At 44.9% G+C, this 13,161-nt stretch overlaps 1 protein-coding gene across 2 annotated transcripts in view; it reads left to right on the forward strand.

The window, feature by feature from the left end:
• AFAP1 (actin filament associated protein 1) overlaps positions 1-13,161 on the forward strand; it is a 205,069-nt gene that overhangs the window by 127,353 nt on the left and 64,555 nt on the right. For both annotated transcript variants that reach the window (XM_053566739.1, XM_053566740.1), the window contains exon 9: positions 12,312-12,407. In XM_053566739.1, the coding sequence (XP_053422714.1) occupies positions 12,312-12,407 (96 nt within the window). The remainder of the gene's footprint in view (positions 1-12,311; positions 12,408-13,161) is intronic.

Genomic DNA, 13,161 nt, shown 5'->3' on the forward strand with positions numbered 1-13,161 from the left:
TCCTGTTGCTGGCCACAGGTGCGTCCACACCTTCTCACTGCCCCAGGCAGTAGCGCTGTGAGCCGTCTCTCCCGTGTCCCATGGTCTTGTGCACTGTGAGCCGTCTCTCCTGTGTTCCGTGCATTGTGAGGCATCTCTCCCGTGTCCCGTGCTCTCGTGCGTTGTGAGCCATCTCTCCCATGTCCCGTGGTCTCATGCTCTGTGAGCCATCTCTCCTGCATCAGTGGTCTCGTGCGCTGTGAGCCGTCTCTCCCGTGTCCCGTGGTCTCATGAGCTGTGAGCTGTCTCTCCTGCGTCAGTGGTCTCGTGCACTGTGAGCTGTCTCTCCCATGTTCCGTGCATTGTGAGCCATCTCTCCCGTGTCCCGTGCTCTCGTGCGTTGTGAGCCATCTCTCCCATGTCCCGTGGTCTCATGCTCTGTGAGCCATCTCTCCTGCGTCAGTGGTCTCGTGCGCTGTGAGCCGTCTCTCCCGTGTCTCATGGTTCCGTGGTCTCGTGCGCTGTGAGCTGTCTCTCCCGTGTCCCGTGGTCTCATGTGCTGTGAGCCGTCTCTCCCGTGTCTCGTGGTTCCATGGTCTCGTGCGCTGTGAGCTGTCTCTCCCATGTCCCGTGGTCTCATGCGCTGTGAGCTGTCTCTCCCGCGTCAGTGGTCTCGTGCGCTGTGAGCCGTCTCTCCTGTGTCCCGTTGTCCCGTGGTCTCGTGCGCTGTGAGCTGTCTGTCCCATGTCCCGTGGTCTCGTGCGTTGTGAGCCATCTCTCCCGCGTCCCATGGTCTTGTGCATTGTGAGCTGTCTCTCCCGCGTCCTGTGGTCTCGTGCGTTGTGAGTCGTCTCTTCCGTGTCCCATGGTCTCGTGCGCTGTGAGCCGTCTCTCCTGTGTCTCGTGGTCCCGTGGTCTCGTGCGCTGTGAGCCGTCTCTCCCGTGTCCCGTGGTCTCGTGCGCTGTGAGCTGTCTCGCCCGTGTCCCGTGGTCTCATGCGCTGTGAGCCGTCTCTCCCGTGTCCCATGGTCTTGTGCACTGTGAGCCGTCTCTCCCGTGTTCCGTGCGTTGTGAGCCATCTCTCCCGTGTCCCGTGCTCTCGTGCGTTGTGAGCCATCTCTCCCATGTCCCGTGGTCTCATGCTCTGTGAGCCATCTCTCCTGCATCAGTGGTCTCGTGCGCTGTGAGCCGTCTCTCCCGTGTCCCGTGGTCTCATGCTCTGTGAGCCATCTCTCCTGCATCAGTGGTCTCGTGCGCTGTGAGCCGTCTCTCCCGTGTCCCGTGGTCTCATGCTCTGTGAGCCATCTCTCCTGCATCAGTGGTCTCGTGCGCTGTGAGCCGTCTCTCCCGTGTCCCGTGGTCTCGTGCGCTGTGAGCTGTCTCGCCCGTGTCCCGTGGTCTCATGCGCTGTGAGCCATCTTTCCTGTGTCCCATGGTCTCGTGCGTTGTGAGCCATCTCTCCCGTGTCCCATGTTGTGACTTCTCTGGGACGGGTATGTGGGTACCTGACACTGGAATTGCCAGCGTCACGAGGTGTTATCAGATTGCTTTCTGTCCGTCTCCAAGCAGCGTAGGACGGCAGCCGTTCTTGGTATGCTTCCTCTCAGAGTTTCTTCACACAGATGCAGATAAATAGAAATGGCAATTCCATTCCCCTCAACTCCCCATGGAAAAGACATAGCATTCAACACTTTGTTTTTTTCATCAAGACAAAGTATCTTGGAGATCTTTGCAATTTACAGAATAAAGCACTTTCTCTCTCTTTTAAAAATTAGTACATAGTATTTCATTGTATAAATAGACTATACTTAAAATCTCTCTCCTATTAACGGACATTGGGTTGTTTTCAATCTTTTGATAGGATAGGATAGACAATTTCATATTAAATAATCCTGTGCATATATCACTTTGTACTTTTGCTAGTCTATAATTGCTTAGTGAAGGCATTCATACTATGGATATACAGCCAAATCGCTCTTCATAGCAGGTTTTCCAATCTTCCCTCCCACCAACAATCTTCCAGAGTGCCTTTTCCTCCTCCAGGCTTGCCAGTAGCATGTGTTAGCAAACTTCTGAATTTTTTCCAGCCAGATGGGGAAGAAGGGTCTCAGGCTAGTTTTAATCTGCATTTCTCTTATTAAGAATGACACTGAGTATCTCTGTAGGGTTGAAGAGCCTACAGTTGTATTAGTATTTCTATGACCTGTCTGTTTACATCATTTGCTGTACTCTCTGCCTATAAATCTATTTATAAAGAGTTCTCAGATGATTGAAACGACACAGGTTTGGTTATCGCTATTCTTGTTCAGCCTGTGCATTTTCTAGTAAGAGAAGGCTTCACCAAAGAGGTAGGACACAAGAGCAAATACCTATTTTTGTAGTCAGATAGGCCGTTGAGGGAAATAGAATTCCAAAATCATTTGAAATACACTTTTATTTGATTTTTATAGTTGCTTCAGAACTTCAGTGTGATAAATACAAAACAGCCAGAAAAAGGACTTGAGAGCTAGCATTGTGTGCAATCGTACAGCTGGAGCATCACACTGGCGCCAGAGGCTTTGGGTTGTGATTTGAGTTCCTGCAGCTACACCTGCAAGCCTTAGGCAAACTACATAACTTCTGAGAGCCTCGGCTTTTCTCATCTGTGTGTGGATAATGGTAGCATCTGCTTTTCAGAGTTGTTTTGAGGATGAAATAATACCAAGATTGGAAGCATTTAGACCAGCACGTGATGTGCAGGGAGCGTGTCTATACGTCTAAGCTCCTGTTACTGTTGTTACTGTACTGTACTGCCATCTCTAATAAAGTACTACACGCCCTGAAACAACTATCTTAAATAGTTATGTGAAGGAAATGGACTGTACTGTCGAAGACTCTGCCTTCCTCTCCTAACGAGGCTACCCAAGAGGCCCTGGTCATGGTATTGATCAGGGTGTACACTGCAAAGGTTGTAAACAGACATTTCGCAGAAATACCGATACAACAGTAGGCTCTTAAACCCTATAAAACTACTAAAAGTGCAGATTAAAACCAGCCTGAGATACCTTCCTTCCCCATCAGGCTGGGCAGTGCTGGGGCTGACACTGGGTGGGTTCCAAGCAGTGCTAGATAAACAGGTGAAAAGAGCTTTCAAAGTGACTTTCATGTGCCATCAAAGGGTCACTGGTTTTGCCAGAGTTCTCAGGGAAGAGCCATGTGTCATAGGCATGAGTGAACCTTTTCTATCCATTGAGCCTCTGGGTGTTTTTCACTCCTTCCTTAAGAGTTGGGCCTCCATCCAATTTCATTTTCCTTTACCCCAAAGACATTCCTAATAAATTTAAAAATAAAAAAAGCATTTCTTGCAGAGAAGATCTTATGGAAATAAATCATTCCTGCTTTGGCTGTTTAGAGATCTCCTGTCTCTCACTTTTGACGATTTGTCATCTATGTGAGTTGTTCCTCTGAGTGTGAAGTGTCATTTTTTTTCATTGGTTCCTTTTAAGATTTGCCTTTTTCTTTGGTTTTCAGCAGTTACCTGCGAGGTGTGTAGTTTTTATCTTTCTTGGTGTCTGTTGAGCTCCTTGGGTTCGAGATTGATGTCTTCCCTTGCGTGCGGAATGTTTTTGGCCATTTTCTCTTCAAACATTCTTTTCTGCCTCATTTTCCCCCCTTTCCTCTCCTTTTGAAATTCCATTTGCGCATACGTTAGGTCCTCTGATACGTCCCCTTAGATTCTGGATATTGTTCTGTTTTCCATCACTCTGCTATTGAGTCTGGTTGGCCGGATGCTCTGTGTTTACCTGTCCTCAGGTTTACCCATCCCTTCCCCTCTGTGTCCTGGTGCTGTTACGCCTATCTAGTGAATTCTTCTTTCCTCGCATCCATTTTTCATTTGTGGCATTTCTTTTCTTCCTTTTATAGTTCCTGTTTGGACGGCTAACACAGCCCCCTCCTAAGACAAAGACACAAAGAATCTGGTTAGCCCCACTCCCCGTAGTTTGTGCCAAAGGACCCTAACCTTCTGGGCAAGCTGTGAAATTCACCACTGCCTGTAGCCCTGTAGAAAAGGGGTCTCTCACTGCCCCTTGGGCACAGACGCCATCTCTGCACTGTCCAGGCCGGTCACCTTCCCCTTCAGTAAACCTGCCCAGAATCTCTCTGCTGTGGCCTCATCTCTGGGTGCCGCCATGTACACCTCTCAGTTCCCATCTCTGTTGAAATCCCCATTTCTCTGTGTTGTCTAGCTGTCAATACCTAGTCTCACGTGTCTGTGGTAGTTTCTTTAGCATCTCTCATAATTCCAGCATCTGGTCCATCTCCGGGACTGCTTCTGTTGAATGTGTCTCAGGAATTTGTATTATATTCCATATATCTGTGTAAAGGGGCAGTGGAGACCGAGTGAGTCATGGTCCCTCCAGAGCAGGGTGTGACCCTCCCTCTGCCGTGCTGCTTGTGGGTGACCTGTGTCCAGCCCATCTGTGGTCAGGAGGGTTAGCACTCTGCTGCAGCTTCTCTGGGGTTCGCTTCACTTCTGCCTGCAGAAGCGCTGTGGCTTGAGCTCTGAGCCCTTTGGGGAAAGCCGGGGTCTCTTTTGGGTGCTGTCTCTGGATTGGGCCTGACACCCTGCTTTCTGGCTTGCCCAGGTGTTCTCTTTGTTCTGCGTCTTGCCTCTGTCTCTTTGTGCCTTGGGAGAAATCTCTCAGCCTTGTACTCTGTCTCTGGCTGTTGAGGTTGGCTGTTTGGTACTCTGGGGAGCCTGGACCCCCTGGAGGGGCCTTGCTTGTCCCCTGTGTTCCTTTGCACAGCAGCTGCTTGGGAGAGGTGCTGGGCCTGTCCAGCTCGGTTCTGCATCTTTGCTGTTCCTCCACACTCAGTAAAGCCCTGGGGGAAGGGTTGCCCACTCAGCATAGGTTCTTATGTTGTAAAGTCACAGACCAGCCCACACGTGGCTGTTAATCTTTGGCTGGCTTCTCCCCTGACCCCTCTGAAGTGGATTCCCCTCTGGCCCCATCCTGCCAGTGACGAGGGGTACTGTGGTCACTCCTTTTCTGTGGAGGAGACACCACTTTTAGGGTTTAGTTTGTTTAGGTTTCCAAACGTGTATCCTCATTGCTTGGATGGGTTCAAAAAAATACCATTTTTTTCCCTCTCCTTATAGCTTGGCGGCCTGTTCTGTTTGTCAGGATAAAGTGCCGGTCTCCCACGCCTTTCTGTAAGGCAGTCCGAAGTCAAGAGTACTCCGTGCTGGCTTTTTTTCTTCATCAGTCTTGACAGAAGTTTATTGGTATTATTAGTTCTCTAAAAAAAGAAGACAGATGTAGTTCTTTGGATTTTTTTCTGTAATATGGTTGTTTTCTGCTTTATTCATTTCTCCTCTTTATTATTTTACTTCTACTTTTTAAACTTGCTATAATTATCTCAACTTCTTGAAATGTATGCTTAGATCATTGACTTTTTTTAAATCTTTTTTTCCTTTTCTTATACATGCATTTAAAACTTTATGTTTCCTTCTAAGCATAGTTTTGATTACATACTATAAGTTTTGATATTTTGTGCTTTTGTTATTATTCAGTTCAAAATATTTTCTAGTTTCTGCTGTGATTCCTTCTTTGATTAGTGGTTCATTTAGGAATATATTGCTTACATTCCAAATGTTGGGTGATTTTTTAAATTGTTTTTGATTTATAATTTTCTCGTAGTCATAGAACTTTGTATGATTTTACATCTTAGAAATGTGTAGACTTGATGTATTGTTCACCATGGAATCAGTTTTGGTAAATGTTCCCTGTCTACTTGTAAAGGATATATATGTGGGTTAGGATGAAAGAGTGAAGACAGACCGTGTGAAGGCTCATTATGTCACTTCCAAGAAACACGTTCTTGCTGATTCACCTGGGCGAGTTTCAACTCACTCGGCTCATAGGTGTTGCTGGGGGCGGGGCTTCATTTCTGTCTACACAGATTTTATATTTCTCTATTTTATTATATCGTAAAACCTTTATAATGACCCACATAGTTTACAGTTTGGTGAATTGGTCTCTATATGTTTGTAGACCAGTTTTCTTTTTAAAAACAGGGGCTCACTCTGTCACCTTGGCAGAAGTATATTGGTGAGATAATAGCTCACTGCAGCCTAAACTCCTGGGTTCAAACAATCCTCTCACCTCAGCCTCCTGCCTAGCTGGGAGTACAGGCAGGTGCCCCTCCATCTGGATACATTTTTTGTTTTTTTGTAGAGATGTGGTCTTGCTTTTGTCTCGAACTCCTGAGCTCAGGTGATCCTCCTGCCTCAGTCTCCTGATTAGCTGGGACTGCCGGAGCACACCATCATGCTTGGCTCAGTTTTAAAATTTTTTATATAGATAGAGTGTCACCATGTTTCCTAAGCTGGTCTCAAACTCCCGGCCTCAGGAGTCCTCTCATCTTGGTTTCTCAAATGTAGATCATAGTCTTTAGCTGTCATGTTTAAATGTTCTTTTTTTAATCAAATGAATTAGAACTTTGTAGTGATAGTTTTATGTGAAATAACTCAATGCTATCATGGTTGCTTTTTATTTTACCTCATAAAGGCCAAATCTTTATGATTGAAGTAGTTTTTTTTAAATAACAAATGAAAGAGCTCACTTAGCTGGAGAGTAGTATATTAGAATAATAGAAAAGTAAGTGAAAGTCTGGAAATCTAGGATATATTCCTGGAATACATTTAAGACAATATGATATTTGGGTCAACAAACTCTTTCCCATTTATCTATCAAATGGAAAAAATAATTATCAGAATTATCAAAGAGGTAGAATAAAAAATGACATAAATACACTCTTAAAATTATAATAAATAAAGGTCAAATGTGAATGATATTATTCATATTACCCCTTAGGATTCCTATAATATAGCTTTAGCAACTCTACTATGAATTGTTTTGTAAAACAAATACCAAGTCCGTGATTAATATGAGTTGGTCTTATCCCCATTGTTTTAAACTGATGATGCAGACTCAGTATTTTGAAACACAGATTTAGTGTAACAAATAAAAAAAATCTTTTAATGAAGTCACATACACCCTTTGTTGTCAAGTATGGAAAACACAAGGGCGTGTTTAACCAGTGCCTGACTTTGCACAAACTTCTTTAAGAATTTTTGCCAAATTTATTTCTCCTTTCTGCCTGCAACTTCCATTACCAGCAGCTCTTGCCAAAATTAACTGACGTGTGTGTCTGTGTGTGTGTGTGTACAGATGTTGAAAATGAGCTGTTGTGTAGGGGTCAAACAGAAGACAAGAGCCAATGTTCCCAGAAACGGGGTGGTTAGGTTTCCTTAAAAAATGTGCCGAGATTGTGTTTCTTGAGTTGAGGGCTTAAGTTAAAGCAAACAAAACTACCACAAAATATATAACAATTTGTTTTTTGGAGGATTTGTGATTCTGAATTTGGATCTAGTTTTCTTAAATATATATTGAACCTCTCATACAACATGACTGTTTAAATAGAAGTTCTGACAATTAAGTTTGCAAATTCATCCTAGAAAAAGTACTATATACCTCACTGCTGAATATAGCTACGGGGCATTTTTGAAGTTGCTCCTCTTGGGAAGCTACACACAGATGCCAGTGTGAGGTTCATCCTTCAGAGCAATTTTGGAACTCTTTTTCTGGAATGGCCATTAGAGCTGTTGTTATATTACCTATCCTTGATATCCTGAATGTCATCAAAATGTCTTCCTTTCAATATTTCCATTTATTTTTTGGGTAAATAAAACAGTCCATGGAGGCCAGATCAGGTGAGTAAGGAGAGTGGTTCAAAACAGCTATTTTTTTGCTGGCTAAAAACTCCCTCACAGACAGTGCCATGTGAGCTGGTGCATTGTTATGATGCAATAGCCATGAGTTGTTGCCCAAGATTTTCAGTTAATATTTTCCTAACTTTCTCTACCGATGTTTACTTGGTTCACTATGCTTCTCTCCGTCAGCCATCGATTATGACGCGCAGCTATGTGAATTTATGCCATGTGTGTACCAGTTCTTCTTACTGTTGGCTGCCCTGAATGTTCTTCACCAATGACATGGTCTCTCCTCTTAGAAAAATGTTTAATCCTTTTGTACCCTGTTGTTCTCTTCATGACATTATCCCCACATTATGTCCCTGATTTCACTTTCACTCTTGCCAAGTTTAACAAATGTATGGATGTTTGTTCGTTGCTCTAATTCAAGCTCCAATATTCTCACGATGGCATACAAAAACATGAAACAACAATAATGAACACCACTCAGCAAGACACCACCACACATGGACACAAACACAGCTGAGAGATACTTGTATACTGAGGTTATGAACTGAGTTGTCTGTTCAGTGCTGCCAACCATTGACACAAACACAGCTGAGAGATACTTGTATACTGAGGTTATGAACTGAGTTGTCTGTTCAGTGCTGCCAACCATTGACACAAACACAGCTGAGAGATACTTGTATACTGAGGTTATGAACTGAGTTGTTTGTACAGTGCCACCAACTTATGGGCACAGTGGCAAGTTCATAAACGTAATGGTCAGACGTTGTATAGTGATATGAAAACCTCTTTTGTAGCTATTGAAAGATTTTGAGTGATAAGCCTTTTATTTATGACTTCCGAATGATATAATTTGGGAATCAATAGAAATCCAGAGCAGAAACACAGTTTCTGCTGATCTCTGCAATTCATTGAGAAAATCTGTGGAAATAAAGACTGGTTCATGCTAATTGGTCTTTTTGACAGAGCCTTTCTTCACACCCTGGGTGTACTTCTTGTTTAGGGCAGTGGTTCTCAACCTGTGGGCCGTGACCCCTTTGGACTGTATTAAAGGTTCACAGCATTAGGAAGGTGGAGAACCATGGTCTAGGGGAACATAAATAATCTCACCATGCTTGGTCACCTGAGCTGGTTGGCATCTGCTCTGCCCTGGTCTGCTGTGTACCATCCTCCCTAGCCCTGTGGGAAACACTGATACTCTCCAGAAGAAATTTGAATTCTAGCTTGGAGGAAAATTAATAATTAGAGAATAAGAGTGTATCATTTGTCTATGTGCAATAATCTAAGCATTTAGATTATGCCGTCGGGTTTATCAGGAAAGGCTTCTCAAAAGGGCACTTACCTGAGTCAGCTCTCCTGGATCAACTGCTGGGCTGACTGCTGGAAACCCTGCACCTGATGCGATGGGGAAGAGGGGTGGGAAACTTCTCTGACCAGCACAGCTGGAGAGGTTAGCCAGGGCCGTTTGTTAGGGCGGGGTGGGCTGTGGAAGGATGAATGTGCATATTCCAGACAGCTTTTATTGATTTGCCCTTTTATTTTTAGAAAACACTTTCCTCCCCTGCTGAGGATTTCAGAAACCAGTCCTGAGGACTGGGGAAACATCATCATGAGGCTCTTATTTTAATGATGCCTTGTTTCTTTCCTATTGTTTCTCATTTATATATTTATTTTTCCTTCATAGAAAATCTCAATGTATTTCTTCATTTCATCATTTTTAAAAAATCATTTAATCAAAGTTCTTTTAGTAACGCTGGCATAAGTGAGGCTTAGCCCCTTCTGTCAGCGTGAGCACAGCTGGGAAAACAGCCCTGTGTGACTCTTCTGACAGATGGACTCGAGCCCATCTCTGAGCAGGTGTGGAGGGGTGGCTGCACCGTGTCCACCCCCTGGGGAGGCCAGAGCCGGCTTACCTGGGAGTCAGAAGGTGACCCCTTTAGCTCAGAGAAGATGCCATACACCTAGATGCTCCCCACACGCACCCTAGCGCTGCTGGGGGTGATTGGGGTAGTACTGCAGAGTGCTTTGTTGATTCTTCTCTGAATAACAACAACAAAAACAAGAAAGAAGGCTGTTTTTTGAATGAAAAGCTTTTGCCAGAGAGGACCAGACTATGTGGGCTATTGTATGGAATAAAGTGAAGTCAAGTTCAGCTTTATTTATATAGATGAAATGCATTTTTGTTTTTTAACACTATAATTGTGGGGAAAGAGTTTTGGTTTACTAATGCCTGTTATGGGTAGGGAAAAGGGCTGAGTACTTCACATTTGTTTCATCATTTGGTTTTTACAGTGACCCCCTTAGGTGTTACCTTGTAAGTGTTATTGATGAGCTCAGAGACTAAACCGTGTAGTTTCACATAATGTAGCAAGTGGTGGAACTGGGGATTAAACCTGGGTCTCTTTCCCACAGAAGGTCAGGAGTTTTCTATTGTACTAACACTAATTCCCTAAAACAGTGTTTTTCTACCCTTTTTTCTAACTCCTGGAACTCTTGGACCTGTAGTTAAACTTCCACGGCTCACTTAAATTATGTTGATCAAAAAAAGAGCAAAAAAAGGAATATACTTAACTGTGCTTTGAACTTCTTTGAAAATAATTTAATTAATGATCTTGAAAAATTTCATCAGCATACCCAAGATCCTCTTACGACACTCCAGTTGAAAATCACTGCGCTAGAGAAAAAACGAAGTCTTTCCTTCAAATCAAATAAAGATTTGCTTGGTCGATAGAAGAGTTAATAATCACATTGGGGCAGGTGAGGGAGTAAAGACAGAAAAGCAGGAGTGAATCAGCATGAAAGTGAGAGAAATAAAGAGAGATGTGGTCCATTCAGGAGGCACAGGTCTCCGGGCTGAGTGTCACATTTGGTCAAGCTTCCGCACTCAGAGTTGTTAACTCAGAGTTATCAAGGAGACAGCGTTGCCCCTTGCTCTCTGGGGTTCTTCTTTCATTTCCTTGTTTTCTTTTCCAGTGGACATCACCTCATTATTTTTCCATAAAATAGCTGAGCAGCAGAATGGCTGGAAACACCATCCTGGTCTTTTGTCAGTTACGGGCTTCGATTCAGTGCAAGCTGAGTGCATTTGGCCATGTCTGTGGAGGTCAAGTTGCAAAATTACTGCATCTCGGACTTTGGCATTTCCTTTTTGCCCAGATGGAGCTTGGGTTTAACGCAAATTGCAGCTTAGGTCCGAAAAAGCATTGAAGATATTTTGAACAATTTTCCTGCTAACTTTGCAGTTATAAGAAATTGAGTGTCACAGGCGCTGGTCCCTCATCTGTCTCACTTGCTACGTATGCTTGGCGACCAGCATGATGCCTGGATATTATTTGAGCTCTGGAGTGATTGAGAAAACAAGTGGGTGACTGTGTGTGCCCAGAATCATGACCTATAGGCTGAAAAGTCCCCCTAAGTCTAGCCCGGATTCATTTTCTGAGCTCTTAACGTAAGCTGTGAGGTGCTCACAGTAACAGTGGTGTTAGCAGGGACAGCAGCGACAGAGGTTTGAACATAGACATGCACACCACCTCCTTCACTGCCGTCTTCCTCTGCCCAGGTGCCAAGAACAGAGATCCCGGAGTCATCTTGAAGTTGGCTCCTTTCTCTCAGCCCCAAGTCTGATCCATCAGCAATGCCTGGTGATCCCCCCTCCAGGAGCCCTGAATTCCCTACAGTCCCCGACCCCAACATCTGCTCTAGCCCATGTTGTGTCTCAATGGCCACAGAGATGGCCTCTGACCGATGGCCCTGTGCTTGCTCTTCTGTACCAGAGCTACCCTTTCTTCCCAGGAGCTTTCTAGGACCTTCCCACAATTGGTGCTCCTTCTGTTTTAGGGTCTGTCTCAAGCATTTCGCCTTCAGAAGGCACGTGCTGTTGGATCTACACTGTGCTGCAGAGGAGGTTAAGTGCTGAGCATTTGGCTTTCCCAAGGTGAAAGCCAGGGTTACACCCCGCAGTAGGCCCTGTTAGCGAGCTTTTGGATCCCCCCCTCCTTGAAGGGCCCTCAGGGTCTCTCCCTCTCGGGCCTGGGGGCACCACATGACCTGTCTTCCGCTGGCCATCCCACCTCATCTCTTACCTCTTCCTCCCATGCCCTCCTGCCCACATGGCAGCCACAGGGCATTTGCACCAGCTGTTCTTGGCCCAAGGACCCTTTCCCTCAGCTCTTCATCTGTCTGGACCCTCAAATGTCATTCTAGTAAGGCCTCTCAGGTCTCTTGATCTAAGTAGCTATCCACCTTTTTGTTAAAGCACCATCTTTTATTCTTTACAGCACTTCTGTCTCACATTTCCTTTTTTGGTGACACTTATTGGTGGTGATGTCTAAATTACATGGATTAAAACTCTGCCTGAGCAGGAATCTCAAAAGCATTGTTCCTATAGGTCAGTTCCAGCACTGGATAGACACATGGTGAGTGAGATGAGAGAATTCAGAGCCAGGTGTTTTTGATCCTGTGAATTTCTCCACCACGTCATATGCCTCCATCTGTTCACCTCATGGGTTGGGACCTGGTTTCAGTATCTTTGCCTTCGGGCATTCTCACAACATGTGTACACTTTTCACAGGTGATCAGAGAAGCCTACAGTGGCTGCAGTGGGCCTGTGGATCCAGAATGCCTCCCTCCACCCAGCTCCCCAGTGCACAAGGCGGAACTAGAGAAGGTAAGGGCATGTTCTTCCTGGGATAGTGACCTTGCCATTAATTCAGGTCTTCTTCAAAGTGCTAATAACATTCTCTGGGAATTTCAGCACTTCCAGTTGGAAAAGACAAAAAGAAAAAAGAAATGTAATTCTGCTTTCCACCCATTTCATTGCCAACTTTGTACTAAACTTGAGTAAGTCATTTCACAGACTTTGTTATTAGTTTTATTATTCCCAGCTATAGATGAAGAAATGGATTTAAAGGTGTGAAAGGCCTATTCAAAGTCACATAGCTATTAAATGGCAAGGCTAACGTCTGAATGCAAGTGTGTTGACTCTCAGGATACAGCAGGTGCTTCATAAATGTACCTTCCCAAAGGCTCATTTCCAGCAGACCAGTTTGCACACCCCCCGCCCGTAGCACACTCATTTTGCTTCCTGGGAGGCACAGGAAGAGCCTGGCAGCTGGAGGGGTGGCCTGTCGTCTGAGTACCCCTCTTGCTAGAATGCGTAGAACCATCACAGTTGGGCACACACCCCGCTCTGCTTGTGCTTTATTTGTCTTTACCCGACTGATGCCATTTCCTTAGACCCCTGGCGTCCTGCTGTGAGAGCTTCTGCTGGGAGCTTGTGTCGCGGGAGCTTTCTGAGCCATCTTCTGTTACCCGCTGCCCATAAACACACAGCTCTTTCTTTGACTACCCTTGTATTATTAGTCAGAGTTCCCAGAGGAACAGAGTTGATGCCTTGTGTACACATGCAGGAAGGGATGTCT

The sequence above is a fragment of the Nycticebus coucang genome, chromosome 17 (genome assembly GCF_027406575.1).
Source record: "Nycticebus coucang isolate mNycCou1 chromosome 17, mNycCou1.pri, whole genome shotgun sequence".
NCBI lineage: Eukaryota > Metazoa > Chordata > Mammalia > Primates > Lorisidae > Nycticebus > Nycticebus coucang.